We start from the raw sequence: 23359 nt of genomic DNA, 5'->3' as shown, positions 1-23359 counted from the left end.
TCCTATTAATGTGAAGTTTTCAATTTCTTGCCTGTACGGTTAACCATTTTCATCTCGTAATTATGGTTTCACCTGCTATATTAGTGTTTATTTGTTGCATGTATCTATATATTGCGCTCTGTTATCCCAATAATCTCGTATAATTATTAGTTTTATCTGCTAATTTCTAAATGTTATCAATACATTATGGTTTCCTTCCCCTAGTTTTCGATTTCTTGCCTGTGTGGTTAACCCCCTCATCTTGTAGTTATGGTTTCACCTGCTATTTAGTGTATTAATTGTTATCTATATATTCCTATCTCTCATATAGTTAATCTCTTATAATTATTAGTTCGATCTGCTAATATTTCTAATTGTTATCAATACATTAAAGTCTTTCATCTTGTTAATCCCTTTGTAATTGTTTATCCATATTATTACTTCTCTCATCTTATTTATTCTTAATTAATGATTAATCTGTTACATGGTTTCCAATTTGTTAACTATATATTGCACCACATTTTTGTTATATATCATTATTTGCTTGATAACGATATCTGTATGTGTATCGAAATGTAGCATGTTAATAAATTCAGAAGTAGTATATCTATATAAGTGTTTTTAATTTGTGAAATTTACCTCTATATGTCTTACAAGGATTAAGATATTACCCTTTATAAAATGTTGTTGTTTTAATGTATCAAATACATCAATAACAAACTATGTTTAAAGTTTTGTGTTTCTGGACCAAAGATATTTCTCATAAATAGTGATTGAAAGTTGAGTAAATTCTTAACTTAAGTCTGAGAATGTTTTGTGAACTCAAGGCCAGTTGGTCTAATGACAGCACCGAGAACATCTAATATATGATTTATTAGAATATGAAAACTTGACTTACCTGTGAGTATAACAGCTGATGAGATGTTGGGATAAACATCTTTCATCAGTTGTTGAATACAACTAACATTTTCTCCCAGATACGAGGTGTTTTTATCACACGTACAATTAGTGATAAACTCTATCAAGCCAACATCTTTATAATTAGTAATCAGATCCAATCTCTTGATAGCTTCAAGAGTTTCTGGATGATGAAGGCCTCCAGTTGTTCTGGGAAATAGATTAGTGTTAAATTTCAAGCAAATGTTAACAAGAAATAATTTGAAATGATAACCATTGGGTCACATTTAAAAGAAGGTGCAGACAAGGTTACAGGTATAAGGCAGTTAAACCTACTTTTCCTCACTTACAATTGGCGGACTTCGGGTCCATAGCGGTGTTTCACCTAATCTATCTTATATTGTTTCACCCAATCTCTCTCATATATTGTTTCACCCAATTTCTGATATATTGTTTCACCTAATCTCTCTTATAACTTATATTGTTTCACCCAATCTCACTTAGACATTGTTTCACACAATTTCTCTTATATTGTTTCACCTAATCTCTCTTAAAACTTATATTGTTTCACCCAATCTCTCTTATATTGTTTCACCCAATCTCTCTTATATTGTTTCACCCAATCTCTCTTATATTGTTTCACCCAATCTCTCTTATATTGTTTCACCCAATCTCTCTTATATTGTTTCAGCCAATTTCTCTTATATTGTTTCAGCCAATTTCTCTTATATTGTTTCACCCAATCTCTCTTATATTGTTTCATCCAATTTCTCTTATATTGTTTCACCCAATCTCTCTTATATTGTTTCATCCAATTTCTCTTATATTGTTTCACCCAATCTCTCTTATATTGTTTCATTCAATCTCTCTTATATTTAGCAATAACCTGAATTAGAGTGTTATTACTTTAATATTGTAATAAATACCAGACTTACTTTTGTGATATCTGGGAGAACACCCTTTGATGAATCATCAATTTCCATTTTCGTGCTGAAGAAAGGTGTGCCAAAACTTTACCAATTAGTACTGTAAAAGACAAAACGTGACATAGTTATAAATGATTGTAGCAGTTCATGACTACCGGTAAAAACATAACTTCTTAGTCATATCAACAAGCTTGGAAATAAGGCACCTGTCACTGACAATGTCAGGCACAAACCTCTGGTACTGATTTCTTTATTGATATGTCAGATACTAGATCACTAATGCTTGATATTTTGTCGGGCACAACTAAAACCATTATTTCTTGGCCTGCTGATCCACCAGAAACACAAATCCTGAGGTGCATACCAGCATAACATTATCCTCTCTAAAAATGGCCACTTATCTTTAGTTGCACCTATCAAATACAACCAATGCGATAATTGTCTGATGAATCGTACTCATACCAATTTTGTGGATGAAATTTCTACTTATTGCAGGAGTTCATTTCAGCAGAACTTTTCGAAGACATATATCTTAGCCTTTCCGGCCTGGTTCCAATTAAACATGTATGGGCATAAGATAATATAAAGGCAAGGTCTAGCCAATTATTTACTAACAAAATAGAAGAAGACTGGAACTGGGTACTTGACACAAGGTGCAATATTACGAAATTGGATGACCAACATATTAGTATATCTACCAGTATTTTCTTGGAAGAATCTTTGATGAAATACTCTATTGAATTGAATTACTAGAAACACGAGAGTATCTTTTAGAGCAGTCTTAACCCTTTCAATGCTAGACGTAAATCCACTGCCTGTGCTAGACCCTTTTTTGAGGAAAAAAGGGAGGTTGGAACTGAATGCCAAGCAGTACTTATGGAAGCTTTTATGAAAAATCTTTTTGTCTGTTGGGATGGGCATGAGGTTGGGCTAAGAGGAAAAAATAGAATTTTGGAAATTTGCATAATAATGTAGTCACGTGACGTCATGGCGGCCATTTTGGATTTCTCATTTCACACTAAAGCTAACACGAAAACGAATTTTTCTCCATGAAATACTTAAAAGATATTGTTTTTTTTACTGGATTTTGATAAAGATATATAAAATGAACAAAAATATCAATAGCAGCCATGAGCAATGCCGCCGCGAACACGCGCATCACGTCTCCCGCTGCCATGACCACGTGCGGATTGCAATACCTTGTTTTTACTTTCACTTTCACTCTCATCCCCAAGTCCCATATCATTATCAATATAGTCAGTCAATAGATCTACACGTTCGGGAATCAGGAATTACCTACGTATTTTACGATCCAGCAGGCCAGCATTATTATCAACATCAGAATTATTGTCAGAATCTACTGCAGACACAGGGCTATCGTGTTCACATTGGGCTTGTTCATCATGCACGGGAGACATAGCTAGCCATGGGCGGAACGTCGCGCAACAAATCACACACTTCATAATACCAATCACTGTCCTGACTACTATCATTATCAAGTAACTGGAACCGAATTATGTGTATCACCCGCCTCGAAATTGTCCACATGTTGGTCAGCAAGACGTCATTCACGACTTCGTCGAGAGTGCATCGTCTACGTTGTCACAATGCACTCCGCCATTTTACGGTTTGCTGCTTTGAAACACGTGGAAATATGTTCTAGTGTATAGAAAATACAATAGATGGCACTTGCAGTTACGGTACTAATTTTAGCGAGGGCTTTACTGAGTACATGGTAATACCGGGTACGGGCATTTTACCGACATTTAATAATACCCGGTACTACCGGGTATACGCAGTGAAAGGGTTAAAGACGATGCTAATTTCCATTTACAACAGTCTCAAAGATCAATCTATGAGGACAACTCAAAATATGTAGCAGTGGACTAAAGCTGGTACTCAAAAATAGTACTACCCACGCAGATGACCATCTACAAGAAGTCCCAACTCCAAAGCCACCATGACAGTATATACATCACTGTGGGATATCAGTGGAAAAAAAGAGGTCTTAAATGAATAAAATAATAAATACAACTTACTAATACTTCTATATAGGAAAAAGTTATCATCCATGGCAATTAGAGACTCTTTTGCCCTTGTCTGATGGTCCATTAAATCCTGACTAGTGGGGCAATCTAAAGATAACTCCAATTCAAGCAAAGCTGGCTTTAACCTGCTTGAGGGTATTAGTGATGGAGTTCCGGTATCTGGTGATTGATTTTCGTCAGTAGAAAATCTCATATCTTCAGGAGAATTATAAACTAAATCTGGTGGACAAGGACTACAATTAGAAACAGTATTGTTACCCTGCTCCCGATCTAGCAACCTATGACCTTCTGGTAAGACAGGTCCTATAAATTTCGGTTCCAAATCAGTTTTACTCGTATCAATATCCATAATGGATGTTACGTGGTCCTCTCTGAAAGTACTTTTGTTCATAGGAGACTGTGCTTGTTGTGATTCAAATGGGTTTATATGTATTAATGATGGTATTGGACTTGAACCTTGGCTAACTGGTTGAGACATGACTTTATGTACTGAAGATAGAGAAGAAGAGCTAGAATTTTCGCAACTGTTAAATCCACTTGGCAGTGGAGGCAAAGGTGGCAATGGAAATTGCTGGTGATCAAACATTGTTTCTCTTTGATTTGGTATCCTTATATGATTGAGTTGAAATGGAAATGTTGGTATGGGTGGGCTCAGATTTAATGGTGGCAGGTTGGTCATTACACTGTGATAGCTTTTGAACAGTGGCGTCATAGAATCTGTAAAACATTGGGTAGTCGGGTCCATATTTGGTAAACTACTTATTGGTATTCCACTATTCAAATGATGTAGAGGATAATGTTGGGTAATCAATGGCAATGGGAGAGGTTGATATACTTGATATCTCTGAGGTCGTATTGGGTGACCATGTAGGAAGTACTCTGGTTGATGTGTGTGATGCATGCTTTGTGGTGGTATTAGAGGTACTAGCTGTGGTCTGGGGCATGCTGTAACAAAATTGCTTTGCTCGTTTATAATCAAATTGTTAATGTGTGCTGCATTGTTCAAGAACGTTTCATTTTCATTTAGACTTAAATGGCTGTCTTTTGGACCCTCTTGATGTAAAACATCTTCCGACCGTGAAACTGGAAGGGGAGGCAGATCACAAGAAGGGAGCGGTAAGAGAGATTCATTTTCGTTCCCCTGATCTTCACTGTCAAGTAAATCAAAGATGGCGTCAAATTTAGGGATTTTTCCTGATGGTGTATCTGTAGTATGGCTTGGTATTTGCACGTCCTCCATTAGCCTTAACTGATCCCATACATTGTCCACCTTTCGTCTCTTGTGATCAATCTCAGAGTTGTCTTGATGTTCAATTTTTCTTGCCAAATGTAGTTTTCTTTCCACATCATGATTATCCTGCTGGTCTGATTTGGATTCAGTCCAAGAAGATGTACTATCCGCTTCCCTTATATCTTTTACGACCTTTTCAAAACTCTTCCCCAATGGTGACTTTTTCTGTGATTTTTCATTTGGAGTGCTGGTTTGGTGAGCATCTTTAATAGGTGTGACTGCCCGCTCCTTCTTTTTCATGGTTTGTTCTTGGTTAATACAAGCCGTATCCACTTTACCATCTGGTTTGTGACATTTGGTGGTCTTTACATGTTCTTTTTTTCTCTTCCTCTTCTTCTTAAGCAGTCTTTTAGCTTTCCTCACCTTTGATACAGATTCATATAAATTCCACTGACCAACGAAAATAACATCACTATTGTCCTCACTTTCCTTTATTTCTCCATCTTCTAAACTTGAGGTCGATGTATCCATACTTTCATTTTTTTCTTTTGTTTTAGAGAGATGGACTACGTCTTTAATACTTGGTGTAACAATTGCTGTTGGTTTTTTAATGGTTTGTTCATTCAGATTTTTTTCTTTAGCAAAATCTCTAGTAAGTTCATTATTTTTTTGAGATACCAGTGGCAATTTTGTTGATTTGTCTTTAGGGCTCTTTGACAATTTTTCAGATTTATTTATTATAGAATCTACCGGGGAATGTTTCTTGCTGTTTTCCTTTGACTTGTATTTAATCCTTCCTGAAGTTCTAGAACAACTCTCAACCTGATCCTTTGATTTTTTAGGTTTACTTCTGTTGCTCATCTTCACTGAATCTTTGGCGGAATCCTCAATGTTTGGACCGTCATTATGGTTTAATTTTCTAGATTTGTTGTCCTCTGACTTATTAAATGGTTTTGATTTTGTAATCCCCTTCCCTGGTATATAAACAGAAGTTCTGCTAGAACCATTATTAACTGATTTGACACTTTTTTCTTTTTTCACAGACTTGATTATTTTACCATCTGAACACTTTGTTTTATTAATATCTGTTGAAGATTGCTGTAGGTGATGTGTAGATTTGTGTGAAGATGAGTTTGGTTTTGAAACTTCGACTTTTGATTTATCTGTTTGACCAGGTTTGTTGATTTTTGATTTTGACTCTGTTCGTGTTTCGTTTCTCTTTGATTTAACCGCTTCGTTTATTGGACTATTCAAGGACTTGTTTCCTACAACCTGGGTTGACATGCTAGCACTATGTTCTCGTCCAGTATTCATTGTTGAATCATTTCCGAACTGTTTCTTTTTTGAAGGCTCTTTGATTTTTCTTTCTTCTTTTGAATCTTTCCTTGAATGCTTACTTTGAGAGGGCTCTTTGATTTTTTGTTGTTTTGGATTGGATGCATTTGATTTGGAATTCTCTGGTAGTTTATCCTTGGTAACAACAGTACTTACTGATTTACAAGTATTGGAATGTTTTGGTAATTCAACAGTTTTTTCATCTTTTGGGGAAGATGAATTTTTATGATCATCTTTAGAGGATGGTCTTACATTTTCTGGTTTTGGTAATAGAGTGTTTTTTTCATCTTTCCGGTAAGTTGAATTTTTATGCTCGTTAGAGGATAGTCTCACATTAGCAGTATTTTTGTCTTTAATATTATCTTCTCTTGGGGCATGGTCTTTCATTGATGGCTTAGGTAGATCTTTTTTATTACTGACTGCCCCTACTTGGTCAACTGATAATCGAACATTTTTCTCATTAATTTGTAAGGTTTTTAATTCAAGAATTTTGAAAGTGGATGTACCCATGCCACAACTGTTTTTAATTGAATTATTGTTAATTATATCATTGTTTGGGCGCCTCTCCATATCTGCAGGTTTAGCTTGTAATACCTGTTCTTTATCTGATAATTTTGACTCAGAAGGCTTGGATTCTATTGTCTTGGTCTCCTCATTAATTGGGGATTTAACCTCTGATAATATTAAGTTCTCTGCAGTATTGGTTTTTATCTCCGCACTGAAGGATTCTTGGTGGCTCATTTTGGAGTTTCTCTCATCTTTATACATGCTATTTTCTGGCGGCAATACCAGTATATCTTTTTTCACATGGTGAAAGGGTGTGAGTGTTTTATTAACTTTTTCTTTTGCCTGGGATGCAACAGTACTTTTGTCTGAAGAGAGCGCATAATCTAATAATTCATTTCTTAGTTCATCAACACCTTGATCAGTAATGTCAGTTTTACTTATTTTTTCCACTTTTGAAAAGTGTATCGGTCTATCTTCTGCTTTCCGCTTGATTCCAGATACAATTACCTTTCCTTCTCCTTTTTTCTGATTGACAGCCTCCTTGTTTCTTTTCTCAGCTGTTTCCTTATCAGAAACATTAACTTCAGACATCGTTTTTAAACTCGGAGAAAACTTTGGGGTTTCTTTATGTGGTTCTCGACTTGAATTGCCCTTTTCCTTTTGAAAGTCCATAGACCTGTCTGATACTTTTGACGTCTCGTTAATAGCTTTACCACCAGGCAAATGTTTAGGAGACTTGCTTTGATGCTGCTTCACATTCTTGGTTCGCAACACAAGACCAGTATGAGGACAAACTCTTTTATTGGGATCCTTTATTTCTTTTCTTGGATCATTTGACAAATGTTCAGCATGCAGTAATTTGTAGTTGTTTAAATCTGGATTAGTTATGTATTCTGAAAACAAAAGATTTTCATCTATTATAACATTGGACTTGTTTAAAAACAATTTTTAAACATAAAACAAATAAATTACATTTAAAAAGAGTTGCCAAGGTACATGGCATATTGAATTGTAAAGCAACTTAATATTCTTGGAGAACAAATTCATTTTTACAAGTACTTACCAACACTTCTCACAACAAATATTATTTTCGAAACTTTGTGGTGCCAAAATTCGTTCCGTTTTGGATGTAGCCCAGCAGATGTGTGACAAGGTTTCTTTTTACCAGAACCTGACAACCAAGATAAATATTCTATAAAAATCAAATTACACTATCAAATGTTTATGTAATAGCAATGACTTCAAACCTGTAAGCATAAAGTAAATTTGTTCTTAGTTGATGTAAAAGTATTAGCAATTCTATAATAAATCAAACTTTACCTTTTAAATTTTTAGGTAACATTGCTTTACTGGACTTTTGTGGAGTTACATTTACATCAGGATTGGGAGAATCTTTCATATTATCTTTGATTAGAGGTAAAGTCAATTTTGAAGCTGGCCGAGGTTTCCTTGGATCAATAGGCTTCACTTCTTTCAATACTGTAGTTACTGATTTCCACATTTGTCTCATTACCTCATGGACATCATCCCCAGGTTTCTGTTCTTCTAGTATGTTATCATTTGGCGTCTTCTGTTTATGTTCTGCATCTTTAGAACTATCTTTTCCTCCAGCTTCAAGATCTGAACTGGTGTGTTCATCTTTCAAAGGTGTTTCTGGGCTCTTTGACATTATTTTTCCACTCGTACTATTTGTTTGTAAATTATTTTTTTCATCCTTCACAGGTGTACTAGATGTACTCTGATCACAATGTTTAGGACTATGGTCTAAATTGGTATTTTCATCCTTGACTGGAGTGCTTTCATTGCTGATGCTAGAACTTGTAGTTGAACTCAATTCATTTATATTAGAGATATCAGTTGAATGGTTTTCTGCATCAGTAGAAGATGAAATTGAAGCAACACCTGAATTACTGGTAACTGGATTTATGGGGCTTGGATGAGATACCATTGGATTATCTTCTGAAATATGTTTAAGTTTAGGAATTCTGCATGCTTTAGGAATCTGAATAGGTATTAACTTTGGGAATATTGTTTCTGTTTTAGCTGGTTTTAAATCTTGATTCAGTAAATGTCTCATGGTATCAACATCTTCAACAACATCACTTTTTGGTTTAGAAATTTCGCTTGATGTAAGAGTCTGTGGCCCAAGAAAATTCTTTATTATTACTTTGTCTCCTGAATGAATGGATCTTCCCGTAGGTATGTTCATACTTGAATTACACTTTCGGGCTTCTAAGAAGTTGGTAAAACTTAAACTGGGGAGGCTTTCTGGCTTGTCAGCATACTTTACCATATCCTTATTCTGGTCACAATTTTCCAGTATTTTAGAAGAATGAACATCATCTCGTAATAATGAATTTGATAAGAAAGACAGACTCGATTTCTGGACAGTTATTGGTGTTGAATCTTGTTTAGAAAAAGTTTTGGTTTTTGAGATTCCTTCAATTGGACCTTGAGAATCATCTGATGCATCTGTTTTGAACCTCTTGGAATTTCTATCAAATAATGGTGAAACAGTAGGTACATGAGTGTTGAAATCATGCATATTTGTTTCTTTAGATTCCTTTCCTTCTTTAATCAAATTACTTTCAGTTCCAGATATCTTTGCTTGAAGGCTTGTAGAAGAACAAAGCGTTGCAAGTGTGGAATGTACGAGTGGATCTGCTATTGGTGTGGGGTTATTAAAATTGGTTGAGGTATTGTCAGCATCACGTTTCACAGAGTTTTGGCCATCAGATACTGCTTCACTATTGCTCTCGCATATCAAAGTCTCTCTTGAATTAAATGCATCTGTAAGCTTAAAACATGGAGGCAGTTTTTCAATTGCTTGTGTCTTGTTTGTCTTTAATTTAAAGATGATTGGACTGAATTTAGGCTTCTTGGGAGCCTCTTGAGCTGTATTTGTCTTCTCTCCATCTTTGGCTTGAATATTCTCTAAATAATCTTTGGACTGTGGAGTTGGCTGGATAAAGTTCTTACCAGCTTTGCTCTGTTCGTCTTGACTTTCTTTAGATTCTATCGATTTATTATTGTTAGCATGAAAAAGAATTGGGCTTATTTTGGGTGTCTTAGTAATTTCATCTTTCTTTCCTTTTGCTGAAGTATCTGAATTTGTAATATCTTTCTTTACAGTTTCTGATTTTTGTTCAAATTGCAATTTCTTTGAAGTCCCATCTTTTTTTAATTTTTCTTTAAACGCATCAGTTGAAATTTTAGATGTCTTGGAGTCGGCCTCAGAACTATCAAACACAATGGGGCTGATTTTAGTTTTCTTAGGAACTGCCTTATTATCTTTCTTTACCCCAGTTTTGTTTGTCAATGGAGTTGAACTATTCAGAATAGGTGTTTGGAAGTTACTATCATCGATTGGTAACTTTGCTTCACTACAAGGCGGAGTAGCTGTAGTGGGAATGTCCTTTTGTATATCATCAACAATGCCTTTATCTGGATGTGCTACAAACTTAGTTATTGGTACATGTACAAGGTTGCTCGCATTCGCAGCATATTCTACTGGAAATTCTGGATTCCGCAAACTATAAAAGTCCTCTATGTCATCTTCGACCATTTGAGGCATTTCTTGATCAACAACCTTTGTAAAGAACAAATAAACTAGTACAGAAAAATGTTTAATTCTTACTTTTATGGTATTTAGCTAATCATTTTCATACATAATACAATTTGATTTCTTGATATATGAACAAACAAATTTCAAAGAAAAATCCCAATCTTTTATAATTTTTTTCTTTTTCCAAAAACAAACTGTTTATATTGACAACAGCAAAATGGAGATGAGTTTATCATCCACTTCAGGTTATTTAAGGATTAACATGATATACCATTATTTCAGTAATTCAGATTTTTACCAGTAGGATGAAACTGGAGAACCTTGACAAAATCTGGGGGTTAGTCAGGCGATCCTACCCATTGTTCTACTCAAAACCACAACACTTGAATCAGAAACAGATGACCTTATGATATAAAGCACATGCTAACACCTCAAAATATTGAAGCACGGTTCACCCAACATCAATCTGATTAAAACACAGATCCTATTTCGTTTCGTTTGTATAGTTCAAAATTTCGTTTGACTTGTCTTTTCTACACTAGGATCTGGAAGATTTGTTATCACTGATGTGTTCTGAATGATGTGAGGCATTAGCAAATGAATCGGTCTGTTACGGCGAGTTCTTGACCTTTTAATGCAGGGAACTGTGTGTAAACCACTATAAACGCCAATGCTGATTGATTAATCAATGTCTGATGTCATAGGGTAAAAAGCCGCTTGTTTGACCCCTGAGGTGAACTCCCACTATAACTTGTCAGATCTTCATGTAAGTGTAGGCCATTACAAGTATTAAAAAAAAACACGGAACGAAATATAGATCTGTATTTTAATCAGATTGAACATTTAAAGATCTTAATATCAAGAAAGTAATAGTCAAAGAACAGCTGCATTATAATGAAGTCCTAATGATAATCTTAAATAATAACTCACTGAATATATTTCATTCTCTTGTTCAAAAATTAAATCATCATTCAGAATATGATTATCATCATCTGCAAAATGTGCTTCCATCTCATCTGCCATTCTGATCCTCTCTTCATAGTCCAATATATCTTCTGCTGTTACCATGTCAGTCCTAAAATAATTATTAAAACTAGAGTTGGGTGATATCTCTGGAAACAGATATCGCGTAATTTTCAGAAAATATTGCGATATAATCACTATATAGCAGTATTTAATAACATCAATAATTTCAGTTATCACCTTTTAACCCTTAACCGGTCATTGTCGACTATAGTCATCACAACATTATACAGCTAAGTGGTCACGGTCGACTAAAGTCGACCACAGCAAGAACCTTTTTTATAAGCCGCATTTGAGTATTTAGTTTCAGATTTAATTGATATGGCCACGCATGCGTGTCAGAAAGGAACTTGTCTTGTCAAGGGCATCGAGAAAAACATGTCTTTGTTCAACATTTTTTTGACGAAAAACGTAATTTAACGGTATCGGGAATGTTAAAGACGCTCGAAGTGGTTGAAATACTTATGAATTATTCCGAATCGGATTATATCAATGACACCTATTCTGAAGACGATATTTCGGATGAGAAGGATTTGGAATGATTTGTCAATTATAGATCAACTTATCCCCAGCAACTTTTTTATTGGTGTCGAGAGTCTATCACTTATAATTAATCTGCAGTAGTCGATTGAAATAGGCATACAAAATATTTCACGTCACCCTTTATTTAGCCTGACCACTTGACGTCATAACGTCAAAATGACGTCGACCGGTTAAGGGTTAAATGTAAATAGACATGCATAAAAAGTTGGAAATATTCTCTGAGTAATCATTTGACACATTCTAGTCAATATTGTTTAAAATTTTAACAGAAATACAGTACCATATTTACAAACAAAATTTAATGAGCTGGTTCAAACACAGATCTATCTATGGCTAAAAATATTGGTCTATGCTGTTTATTACAATTTTAATTTCCAATATATTAATTATGATATTTTATTTAAAGGAGCTAAGTTGCTAATATTTGGGACCTAGAAATTGACACAAATGGGTCACAACACATACAATAATGTAATATGAATGTATATAAATTGATTTACATTCAATCGTTTCTGTTTTTACTGTAATTTCTAATCACTTAGGGTCGGCGACATACGCCAGTATTCTCAATCGAATACTGTCCAGATAAGAATATAGCGTCACTGTTTGACATGACTTGTGGAATACGCCTAGCCCCGTTTTTAGATTCCCTTATTACAAATAGTGCTGAAACGCATTATGGTACACGATTCGTGTAGCAATTGTTAAATGTTTATTTTGTCTTAAATATTGGATATCAGAAGGCCATCTTTTCCCGGTAAGATCACAACATCAATGTTGATTTAAACCGACAAATAAATCGTGTTCTCAATGTCGAAGATTTGTATGATATTGAGTTAGACTTAGCTACTTTAAATTAAGAATATTTACACATGAAGAAGGCACAAAAATGCATAAAGATAGGTTGCCAGGTAATGAAACATTTATAATACATTAAAATCTGATTAAGAGTAACAACTCATTAAGTAATTATCAGAAAACCATTAGTATTTGTTTGTTTTTTATAAAGTTCTGCCCCATGCTAACGTTTAGTATACAAAACTTTTAACATCATGGATTTAGCTGTTCAAGTCATAAAGATTCATTGAAAATCAACATACTTGTTCGTCTCAAGACCTTAAACACTGTGTATAAATTTAAAGTCAATCAGATATTAAATTTAGCCTATACAGCGTCCACAAACAATTGTGGACGCCAGACCGACGGACGGATGGGGGTGACAACAATATACGACCACATTTCAATGTGGGCGTATAAAAAAAAGGTTTATGTGCTTTCGGCCATTTTTTGGTACGATTGGACGCTATTCATTACCCTTCAAACTTGTGTTTTCTCATTCAAGGGTATGCTTTTTTGAAAATGCATTTTACAATACAAGAATACTAAATTAAACTATAAAACTTAAGTACTATGTCAAAAAGTGTCCATTGATTTAATCTAATACAGTGTAGTGATTTTTGCAGATAGTACTGGTATATAAACCATGTCAATTGAAACAATGGCAGACCTGATGATCTAAAACTTTTACTTTAATCCACTAGACCATCTTGGCTTTTAGAAGAATAAAATCAATTTTCTGGTATCATATATCACAGAATAAAATAATTGCTTGTTCAGAATGTTAAAATAGAAATCAAAGTAGCTACTGTCTGAACCATCGTAAATTTTAAACAGATTTCTTCGATTATGAACAAACTACTTAACTTTGGTTATTATAAACTTACCTGTGTGTTTGAAATCAACTCCAGTTAAATAAAATTCATTGCACAACTTAATATCCCAACGAATAAAAAAGTTCTCTCTTGAGAAATTTGACTATTTACTTGTAATTTCGACTGAGTGGAAGACAACAATGCTTTCATCACGTGTTGGGCGAAACCAAAGCAGCTGTTACGATCGTTTGGGTTTGGGAGACCCATTTGTGTCAATTTCTAAGTCCCAAATATTAGCGATTTAGCTCCTTTAATTTCTGAAGTTTAAATTTATTTAAAATATTACAGTTTCAGCAATTTGTTTTACTTTCCGTCATTTGTTTAACTATAAAGAAGCATTACACAAAACAAAAAACATCAAACACATAATTATGACAGGAAACTTACAGGTCTTCGTGGTCATCCATTGAAGGGACCTCTGCTCTCTGGAAGTAATAGTTCAAGAATCGCTTTGGAACCTGAGGGGTATGTTGGTTGCTGTTTCTTTGGTAAGAAGTTGTGGTTAAATCCATCATTAGTTCCTTCAGATCACTGAATTGATAATAAATTAAACAAGTAATAAAGTTTTAAAGCAAGTAATCCATTAAAATGTTTATGTGGAGATATTTGTACTGCCAATGAATTAATGATGCAGGAATTACGAAAATATACATGGTTTCAGAATAGGATCACAATACATGTTTGATGGAAGTTACACAAAAGCATACATAAATGAAATAAGCCCAACAAATACCTGACAGCTAAATTGAAGGAAGCCCACTGTTTTTTCTTTTTCTTCTTAGGTGAGGTATAGGGGTGAAATTGCCGAGCTTTTCTGTTCTCTGTGCTTTGACTAAGTGATTTACCAAGACCGTCTGTTGACTGAAGAAAGAAAGAAAAGATTATAAGATAAGGCATCGAAATATGAGGGCTACAGATTAGCTAACTGAAAGAAGTAACCGAAATAAATTTGAAAAACCTAGCTGATAACAAGCACAATAATAATAATAATATGCCTTCCACAGCCCTATCCATGAAGGGAAACAAATTAATTAATGTTACCTTATTATCATCAGTTTGGGGAAATTCAGTTGATGAAAGTTTCATCAATCTTTCAGCAATATTGTCTGTTGATTTGAATTGTTCTGAAAGATTATCACCAATGGTTTTACTGGTAACAGCAGGCTTTGAACTTGGTGCCAATGTTGTTTTCTCATTTATTTGTTTCCTACTTGAAAGGTCTGGATTGTTGTTGTCACTCTTTTGGTTTGATATAGTCAGCTTTTGACATGGGGGTTCTTTTTCTGTTGAGGCTGAATTCTTGGGTATCGTGAAGGTAGCTGAATCTGTGAAGTCTGTTATACTTTTGAAAGTATTTTTCCATGCCTGAATAGAACTTTCTGAAAAATCAACAATTGGATATAATCATTAATCATCAGTAGATGATATTAGGGTAATTTTTTGTGTTAAGATTCTTTTGCACAGTGTAGTGGCCATATTTAATTTTCCAGGTACAATGTATGCCCCTTTTGATTGCCATTGATGACTTCATGGTTTTATTGTGGACAGTCTTACTTTAGTTATTGGAGAGCAAATGAAAATGGGAGCGTATAATTTGTGAACTTACTGTCACTATTCGGCAAATCCTGCATATTCTCACTCTGATGTCTACTTTTAGTTTTTTCAACAGCAGTCTTAGGTTCAACTTTACTCTTTTCTAAATGCAATAGAGCATCAGATTTTGATCGTTTGTTAGTCTTATCTTTTGTTTTTTCTGTAGATAAATGTTTACTGGTTTTGATAATAGGGTCATAAGTAGATGACTGTGAGTTCTTCGGCAGCTTTGATTTTTTGGTTTGACATTCTGTTTCTGCACTATGTTCAGAATTTCTCTTCTTGTGAGATTTTGAACTTTTGGCATCAGGTTTGTCATCTGACTTTGTTCGTTCATGCAAATCTGAAGATTTGGATACAGAATTTTGAGAGTTTTTGTCCTCTGATTTGGTTCGTTTATGTAGATCTGCAGACTTGTTTGTGGAATCTTCAGAGGTTTTGTCATCTGACTTGGTTCGATTATGTAAATTTGAAGATTTGGATGCGGAACATTTCGTGGTCTGTGACTTGGTTCGTTTATGTAGATCTGCAGATTTGGATGTGGAATCTCCAGAGGTTTTGTCATCTGACTGGGTTCGTTGATGTAAATCTGAAGATTTGGATGCCGAACCTTTAGAGGTTTTGTCCTCTGACTTGGTTCGTTTATGTAGATCTGCAGGCTTGGATGAGGAATTTGTTGAGGTCTTGTGTAAGTCTGAAGATTTTGATGTGGAATTTTTAGAGATTTTGTCCTCCGACTTGGTTCGTTTATGTAGATCTGTAGACTTGGAAGTCGAATTTTTAGAGGTTTTGTCATCTGACTTGGTTCGATTATGTAAATCTGAAGACATGGATGTGGAAACCTTTGAGGTTTTGTCATCTGACTTGGTTCGTTTATGCAATTCTGAAGGCTTGCACATAGAACTTGATATATTTCCAGCTGCTGTCCGTTTATGACCATGTTCTACTGAGCAGTTTTCTGGGGTTAATACGTTTGATGATTTCTTTTTCAAACTGAGAGATGCATCTGATGCCCTGGAAACCGATTCTTTAGAGGTTTTATCCTCTGACTTGGTTTGTTTATGTAGATCTTCTGACTTGGATACAGAATGTTTAGAGGTTCTGTCCTCTGATGTTGTTCGTTTATGAAAATCTGAAAACTTTGATGAGGAATCTTTTGAGGTTTTGTCAATTGACTGGGTTCGTTTATGTAAATCTGAAGACTTGGATGTGGAAACTGATTTAGTGTCAGCGGCTTTTTCGATTTCTGAGCTCAAACTGCTGTCATCTTTGCATTTGTCCGTGTGCTTGGAACAATGATGTTTTGAAGAATGATGCTTTTCTTCTTTACCTTTGTGCTTATTCTGCTCCTTAAGGTTGTCTGATTCTGACCTTGGTAACATTTTATCAAAGCAAAATTTACTCCACTTTTTCTGAGTTTGTATTTCCTTCTCTGATAACTGTTTATTTATTAAATTGGACAATCCAAAGGGATTGTCAGGTGAATGTGGACTGTCACATCTCGTTAGGTTAACAACTATATCTGGAAATGGGTTAATATCATTGAGTGTAGACAAATTTGAAAAGCTTACAGACTTCATTTGGATATCATGAGATGATTTTTCTCCTAGAGAAAGATTAAATGTGTTTGATGATTTGCTTCCTACAGCTGGTTCGGGTTTCTGAACTACATGGTCTATTTTGTTCCATTCACAATTTTTGTCTTCCAACATTGATGAACTGTCATTAGTTTTAATAGTTGATTGAACATTTCCAATATCTAGACAAGAGTCTCCATCCGCTGTACTGTTAGTTAATGGGAGAATGATGTCTTTTGGGATGCACAAATCATCAGACTGATGACCACTGTTCTCAGGAGTACTATCACTGTAAACTTCATCAAGGACTTCAAATTGCTCTGGAAATTCATGAAATTCTTCTTTGCTTTGATCAGAGTCATCAGTGTACGATTTACATATTTGCTGCATTGCATTCAACCCTGCTTTAGATTCAGATGCACTGGACTCTACCTTTCCTGGACTTCTACACTTATCTAATTCTGGGACAATTTCAGGGCGGATCTTAACTGGACTACTCAACATTTTCTTTTCTAATTCTTTTTCAGAATTTGCTTTAACTAGATTCAGAAAGTGAGACACTGAATTTAGATTTGCTGGGGGTGTTTTTAAGCCGGCTTTCTTTGGTGAATGTAAAACTTTATTTTTAAGAATATCTGGTGTGCTGGCCTGTATTTTATTCACATTAAATTCAAGGTCCAAATTTAAGACAGTTTTGTTACGTTCTTGTGTGGTTTCAAAGATATTATTTTTTATCGAGTTAACAGGGCTGCTGTCTGAAGGACTAAAACCAGTTCTAATCTCCAAATCATCAAGGCTATCATCCATACGGACATGCATAGTTGATGTGCAGTTGGAAAATAGATTTCGAACATCATCATCATCTGGATGTAAAGGGTAATTATACAGAGTTCTTTTAAGTTCATCAGTTGATGAAGAATGGTTTCTTGTACGGTGGTTGAAATCATCATCTCTAGAAGAATCATTTGTACAGTTTGATAGATCCTTTTCTGCAAGTTTAGAATGTTGGTCAGTAATTTCTAGTGACGTCATGTTGCTTCCATTGGTATGGAAACTAGTATCACCTCCAGAATTAACTGTACTGTCAATAGTTATGTTTGATACAGAAGATGTGTCATCAGAATCAGCTGAAGCATTGTAGCATGTACTGACCAAAATAATTTTATTGAATTTCGAGTCATTGATGTTTGACTGAGACTCAGTATTGTCAACAGTCATAGGGTTGGTTTTATCACTAGAACAGTTCTTATTTGCTTCTCCATTTACATTGTTATCCTTTGCTACTCCACATGTTGACCTAGTTGTCTTTTTAATCGCAATAGTGTTAACGGCTAAACTATCATTGATTACAGTTAATTCGTCTGCAGCAATATCAGTATCAGCTTTGGTAGTAACAGTGTCCTTGGCAGAGGCAACATAAGTGCAAATGTTCTTGGTAGTGTCGAAAGAAGTAATAATGTTCCTTAATGTGCCAACATTGATTTCTTTGTTCCTGTAGGTACCAATATCAGTATAATTTGTAATGTCCTTGTTATTGGTAGAAAAGTTATCAGTGTCAGTTTTGGCAATGCCACCGGCAGTGCTAGTTTTGGTAGTGCCAGTATCTGGTTTGGTTTTGTCAATGTCAGTGTCATCTTTCATTGTGTCAACATACTTTTCCTTTGCAGTGTTAACATACTGATTGTCACAATCTTTGGCAAGTTTACAAGACAGATGCAATTCTTGCTTTGTCAGTTCCGAGTCCTCGTTTTCTGTAGTCTGCCCCATCTGTATCTGCTCATTTGAGATATGGTTGTAACTGCTATAGTCATCAACTTTTAGCTGCCTTATGTTTTGCACCTGATGTCCTGTATTGTTACTCTTGTTTTCAACTGAGTATTTATCAGGTAACATGCTTGTCTTTATTATTCTATTTGGTTCACACTGCAAGTGCTGATCAGTCAATCTACTTTCTCCTTCCCATTTTGAAAGAAGTTCAACTGCGTCATTCAGAGCTGTTCCAACTGCATCAGAGGAAGACAAACTATCTGAGAAAATTCCACCATCTTCGTGAAGACCTTCTGTTAAAGGAACAGAAGAACATAATTCAATTCCCGTCAAATCTAAGTTACATGTAAATGGACAAGCACATGGGAAAGCATCTGGGGCACATTCACAAGATTTATATTCGGCTAGAGGAAATTTGTTTCCTTTGTCCACATGAGAACAATAGAGAGATGGTAACAAAGAAGAAATTGGAAATGTGGTACCAGATTGCTGAAGTCTTTTATTTGTTCCAGGGGTCACTTCTGTTTTTGATTCTAGAACATCACTATGTTGATGAGGAAAAGCATATGAAGAGTAATTATTTGATGCTGTATTTTTATTACCACAAGCTTCTGAAAAGTTCTTACGTCCACATTTGTCTTCAGAAGAAAATGTTTTAGAATTTCTCGGGTAAGATAACTGAAAGACGGAGTAATCTTTCTCATCATCAGAACATCTGTCTGGTTTCTGCAATTTACAAGTAACCGATTCAAGATTAATGCTGTTCATAGTATCAGTTTCCACATAAATGTTTGATGCACCAACATGAGATTCAGATGTGATATTTATTGTTGAGACTGCTGGTAGACATTGTGTGTCTTCTTGAAAAGGACCACTGTTTAATGATTCCGTGGAACTTCCATATGAAACAGAAAGAATCTGCTTTTTGCTATTACATTCAATGGGAGTGTTTTTTGTACAATATTTACCTTGTCCAGAAACAAACGCAGTTGTGGAATAAGTAGTGTTTGTTGGAACTTGATGGTTGTTAATGTTTGTTTTAAAAGTTAAGTCACTTGGTTTTTCAGGATAGTTTCTCATTGATGCCATTGCTCTTGGTGAACTGACAGTATCTTCAGAAGGCTTCTTCTCGGCTACTGTATAAGTAGTGGTATTGATCATGGCAGCAGTTTCTGGGGAACAAGAATTTTCAGCAGGAGAACAGGAAGTCCTGATATTAGCACATGAAGCTTTTTCAGAAGAAACAGCAATCTTTTCAGATGGGTTATACAACTGGTCTGTTTTTGATGAACTATTATTGTCAAGAGTGATTAAAGCTTTTTTGGGAAAATCTGCACAAAATTTAGGACAGCTGCTTCTACAATTTTTTGGAGGTGATGAAATGACACTGACTTTGGTTTTTGAGACATTTCTTTGTGGATCATCCACAACTTCAGGACAATTGTTCAAATGATGTGTGAATGATGAATCAATGGTGAATGTTGCTGTGAGATTTCTTTTCACACTTGAAAATTTTACATCAGGAATTTTGTGGGGTGATACCAACGTACTCATGGATGTAGTAGTATTAATTAGCCCATAACCAGTAAATCCAGTGGGAGACTTGTCTTGTTGATCTTTACTTGGTGAACATGAATTGCATTTAGAGGGGTCGATCGAGGTAAGATATTTCCTTGGGGACAGTAGAGTACTTTCAACTGCAGCATCATCATTTAACCTATCAGAACAAATCAGAGAAGGACTTTGACAAGACAAACAATCACCACATTTAGGAGAACTGCTGAATGTAAAATGTTTTCTAGGTGATCCTAAAGCATCATCACTAATTTTAGGAGGACTCTTGGCTTGATGCAGTTTATTTGGTGATGATGATGATGCACTAATGAGGGATGGGGATGGCAAAGCACTTTGAATTGGTGTGACATCCTTTAGCCAATCAGCACAAATTTCAAAAGAACTCTTCGTTAGAAATTTTTTACCGAGAAAACATTTAGGACGACTTCTGAATGCAAGATGCTTTTGTGGTGATGATAAAATAGACTTTAATTTAACAGCATCATTTTGCCTATCATCACTACTTTTGGCTTGATGAACTGGACTATGTGAGCAAGTGCTGCTTTTATGTGAACTGTTCAATGCAGGATGTTTTCTTGGCGATGACAAAGCACTTTTATTTGGTAAGCAAGCACTGCAATTAGATGAACAGTTAAGTGCATACAGCTTTACTGGTGATGGCAAAGCATTATCATCTGGTGAGCAAGTATTACAGTTAGATGGACGGCTGAATGTTGCAGGTTTTCTTGGCGAATGATTGCTTTCACAAGCATTTTCATCATTTATTTTCACTGAAAGTAAATAAAAAATCTAGTTATAGTGAACTGCTAATTGAAGACAATTCTGTGTTCAAGTTGAAAGGTATGATTAACAATTAAACACCACTTATTTTATACCTTGAGTAGAAAGTATGATAGAAAAGGTGAACATTACATAAAATATCTGATAATTGGATTGACAAATTATTTTTCATTTTAACTGCCCGTGGATAATCATTGTAAAATTTCATCGAATAATCCACCCATGTTCAAAAAGGCACCTGTGAATTTTATTTATTGGAATATTTGTCCTGTTAATGAAGATACTTTTAATTAGTGTAACATTTTAATTAGTAAATGGTGTAACAAAAATTCCACTCTCTGATATTACTTATCATTTATTAAAGTAACAATGCGCCATTCAGATTTTTTGCTAAAATATCACATTTATATGGTTTTAATCCACGCTAATATGTACCCAGATTGATTATTTAATATTTAATTAATAAAACAAAATCCAAATACTAAAACTATTAGAGTGTCTTTTTTCTTAAACCAATTAGAGCAATTTTTCAATCATAACAAAACAATGTGAGTAAATGTATAACAAAACAAAAATCAACCATGCAAAAATCAATAAAATGATGCAAACTGAAACAGTTAACAAAATAAACAAATTAAATACAAAGTCATGTAAACTTTCAGAGGATTCCAGCAGACTAGAAACCACTGCCTTTTTATTAGGGCTGCAACGATTCACTGGGGAATAATGATATTTTGAAAACCAAAGTAACTTTACACTATTAATATGCATGTATCCTAATAAGGAAAACTGAATAATAACTCATAAAATAATCATTATTATTCTTCTATTAGAGATGCAATGAGTCCATTACAAGTTATAATAATTTGTCTGCTTTTAATCATCCTAATTTGCGTATTAATTTAGAAACCACTTGAACTTCGGTATTTGGAATATTCTTGAATAACATCCACAGTCCATCTTTCTATAAAGCCACTTACGTGTACAGTAAACAAACATTATTTTGATAGCTAACCAATTTAAGAATTAAGAGTTTTTAATCCTTGTATTTATGAAATGTAGAGGTCTGTAGAAATCAATAAGATTATATTTTTTTATTTTTTTTTAAATTTTAAATTAATATTATTTTTACTTTAAATACTGTAGTTCATGAAAGTATTAAATGGTACATGTAGGCCAACTAAAATAAAATTCAACTTTTAAAACAAGTTACAATTCTAAAACAATAGGCTATAAAAACCTAAGATGTTGTTTGATGGTTGTAGTCGTCCAGTTTGTAAACCACAATTTGTGATTTTAAATCATATTAATTTTTATCATAGACTATGAATTGTGATGCATATTGTATCTCTGGTTCAGGTATCATTGCAGCCCTATATTTAAATCATGAAAAGTCCAAGAAAAATCTAATATTAACTATCATCAATATCCCAACATGCTAATTTGTAATATATATATAAGAAACCTGGAGATAAAATGTTGGTTTTTGCGGGAGAATGTACTTTTGCTTTATTTTGTTCACATCTTCTAGGGGACTGGGTTTTTCTAAATACAAGGTAATTATTATTCTATATGTATACAAAAAAACAAAGCTATGATCACACACAATAAACACACACATACACAGTATCTGGACTGTACATGTACATTAAAATCACACAACCTCTTTGATTTGGGTGAAATAGGAGCCTTAACTTTGACAATATGATTTGTTTTGTGAAATAGATATCTTTCTATATTAATTTTTTTTACATTGTTAAGTTGGTAAATTTGAAAAAAATAATATAATGGCAATGATAATTGAAATGGTAATATAACGGCACAGGTCTTTACTTGTCCATTACCAATCAAAAGGCAATTTCCATCAACCTAATTCAGCACCTTATTTTAATCCAAATCAAGGATGCCCATTTCTTATGCACAAATTTTAATTTATAGCACATAAAAGGATTACAACTTAGTTTTTGGTCAAATTCTAGAATAGCAGATCATAAACAATTTTCAAGCACAAGTGATGTCATAATTTTAGACTTACGACAGAAGGGTGAAATGGGTTTTATATTGCAGTCAAGAATCGAACTTAAAAGTTGGGAGCACACACAGATGCAATAAAGACACACAAACACAGAATAAATGCATTTCTTTCCAATAAGCTTATTTGCTTGTCTTATTTTTAGGAGAAGTCTAAAAAAAAATTATGGAATATTTAAAAAGTCATTCAAAAATATAGCACACATAATCAAGTTATTGAAATCTATATCAATCCAATTCAAATGGAAGCATTCAATTATTACTGATGAC

The 23359-nt window shown here is 34.3% G+C and overlaps 1 protein-coding gene across 1 annotated transcript; it reads right to left on the bottom strand.

The window, feature by feature from the left end:
- Positions 1-1813: 1813 nt before the first annotated feature.
- On the bottom strand, positions 1814-22595 carry LOC130013517 (uncharacterized). The gene is made up of 7 exons (XM_056102109.1): positions 22524-22595; positions 15373-21048; positions 14808-15145; positions 14500-14627; positions 14154-14297; positions 11419-11563; positions 1814-1902 (listed from the first exon to the last, which is right to left on the bottom strand). The coding sequence occupies exons 2-7, from the start codon at positions 20255-20257 to the stop codon at positions 1897-1899; spliced, it is 5646 nt and encodes a 1881-aa protein (XP_055958084.1). The 5' UTR covers positions 20258-21048; positions 22524-22595; the 3' UTR covers positions 1814-1896.
- Between the last annotated feature and the right edge of the window lie 764 nt (positions 22596-23359).

Source organism: Patella vulgata, chromosome 7 (genome assembly GCF_932274485.2).
Source record: "Patella vulgata chromosome 7, xgPatVulg1.2, whole genome shotgun sequence".
NCBI classification, from domain to species: domain Eukaryota; kingdom Metazoa; phylum Mollusca; class Gastropoda; family Patellidae; genus Patella; species Patella vulgata.
The sequence above is the reverse complement of the archived record's forward strand: the minus strand, read 5'-3'. Positions and strand labels throughout refer to the sequence as shown.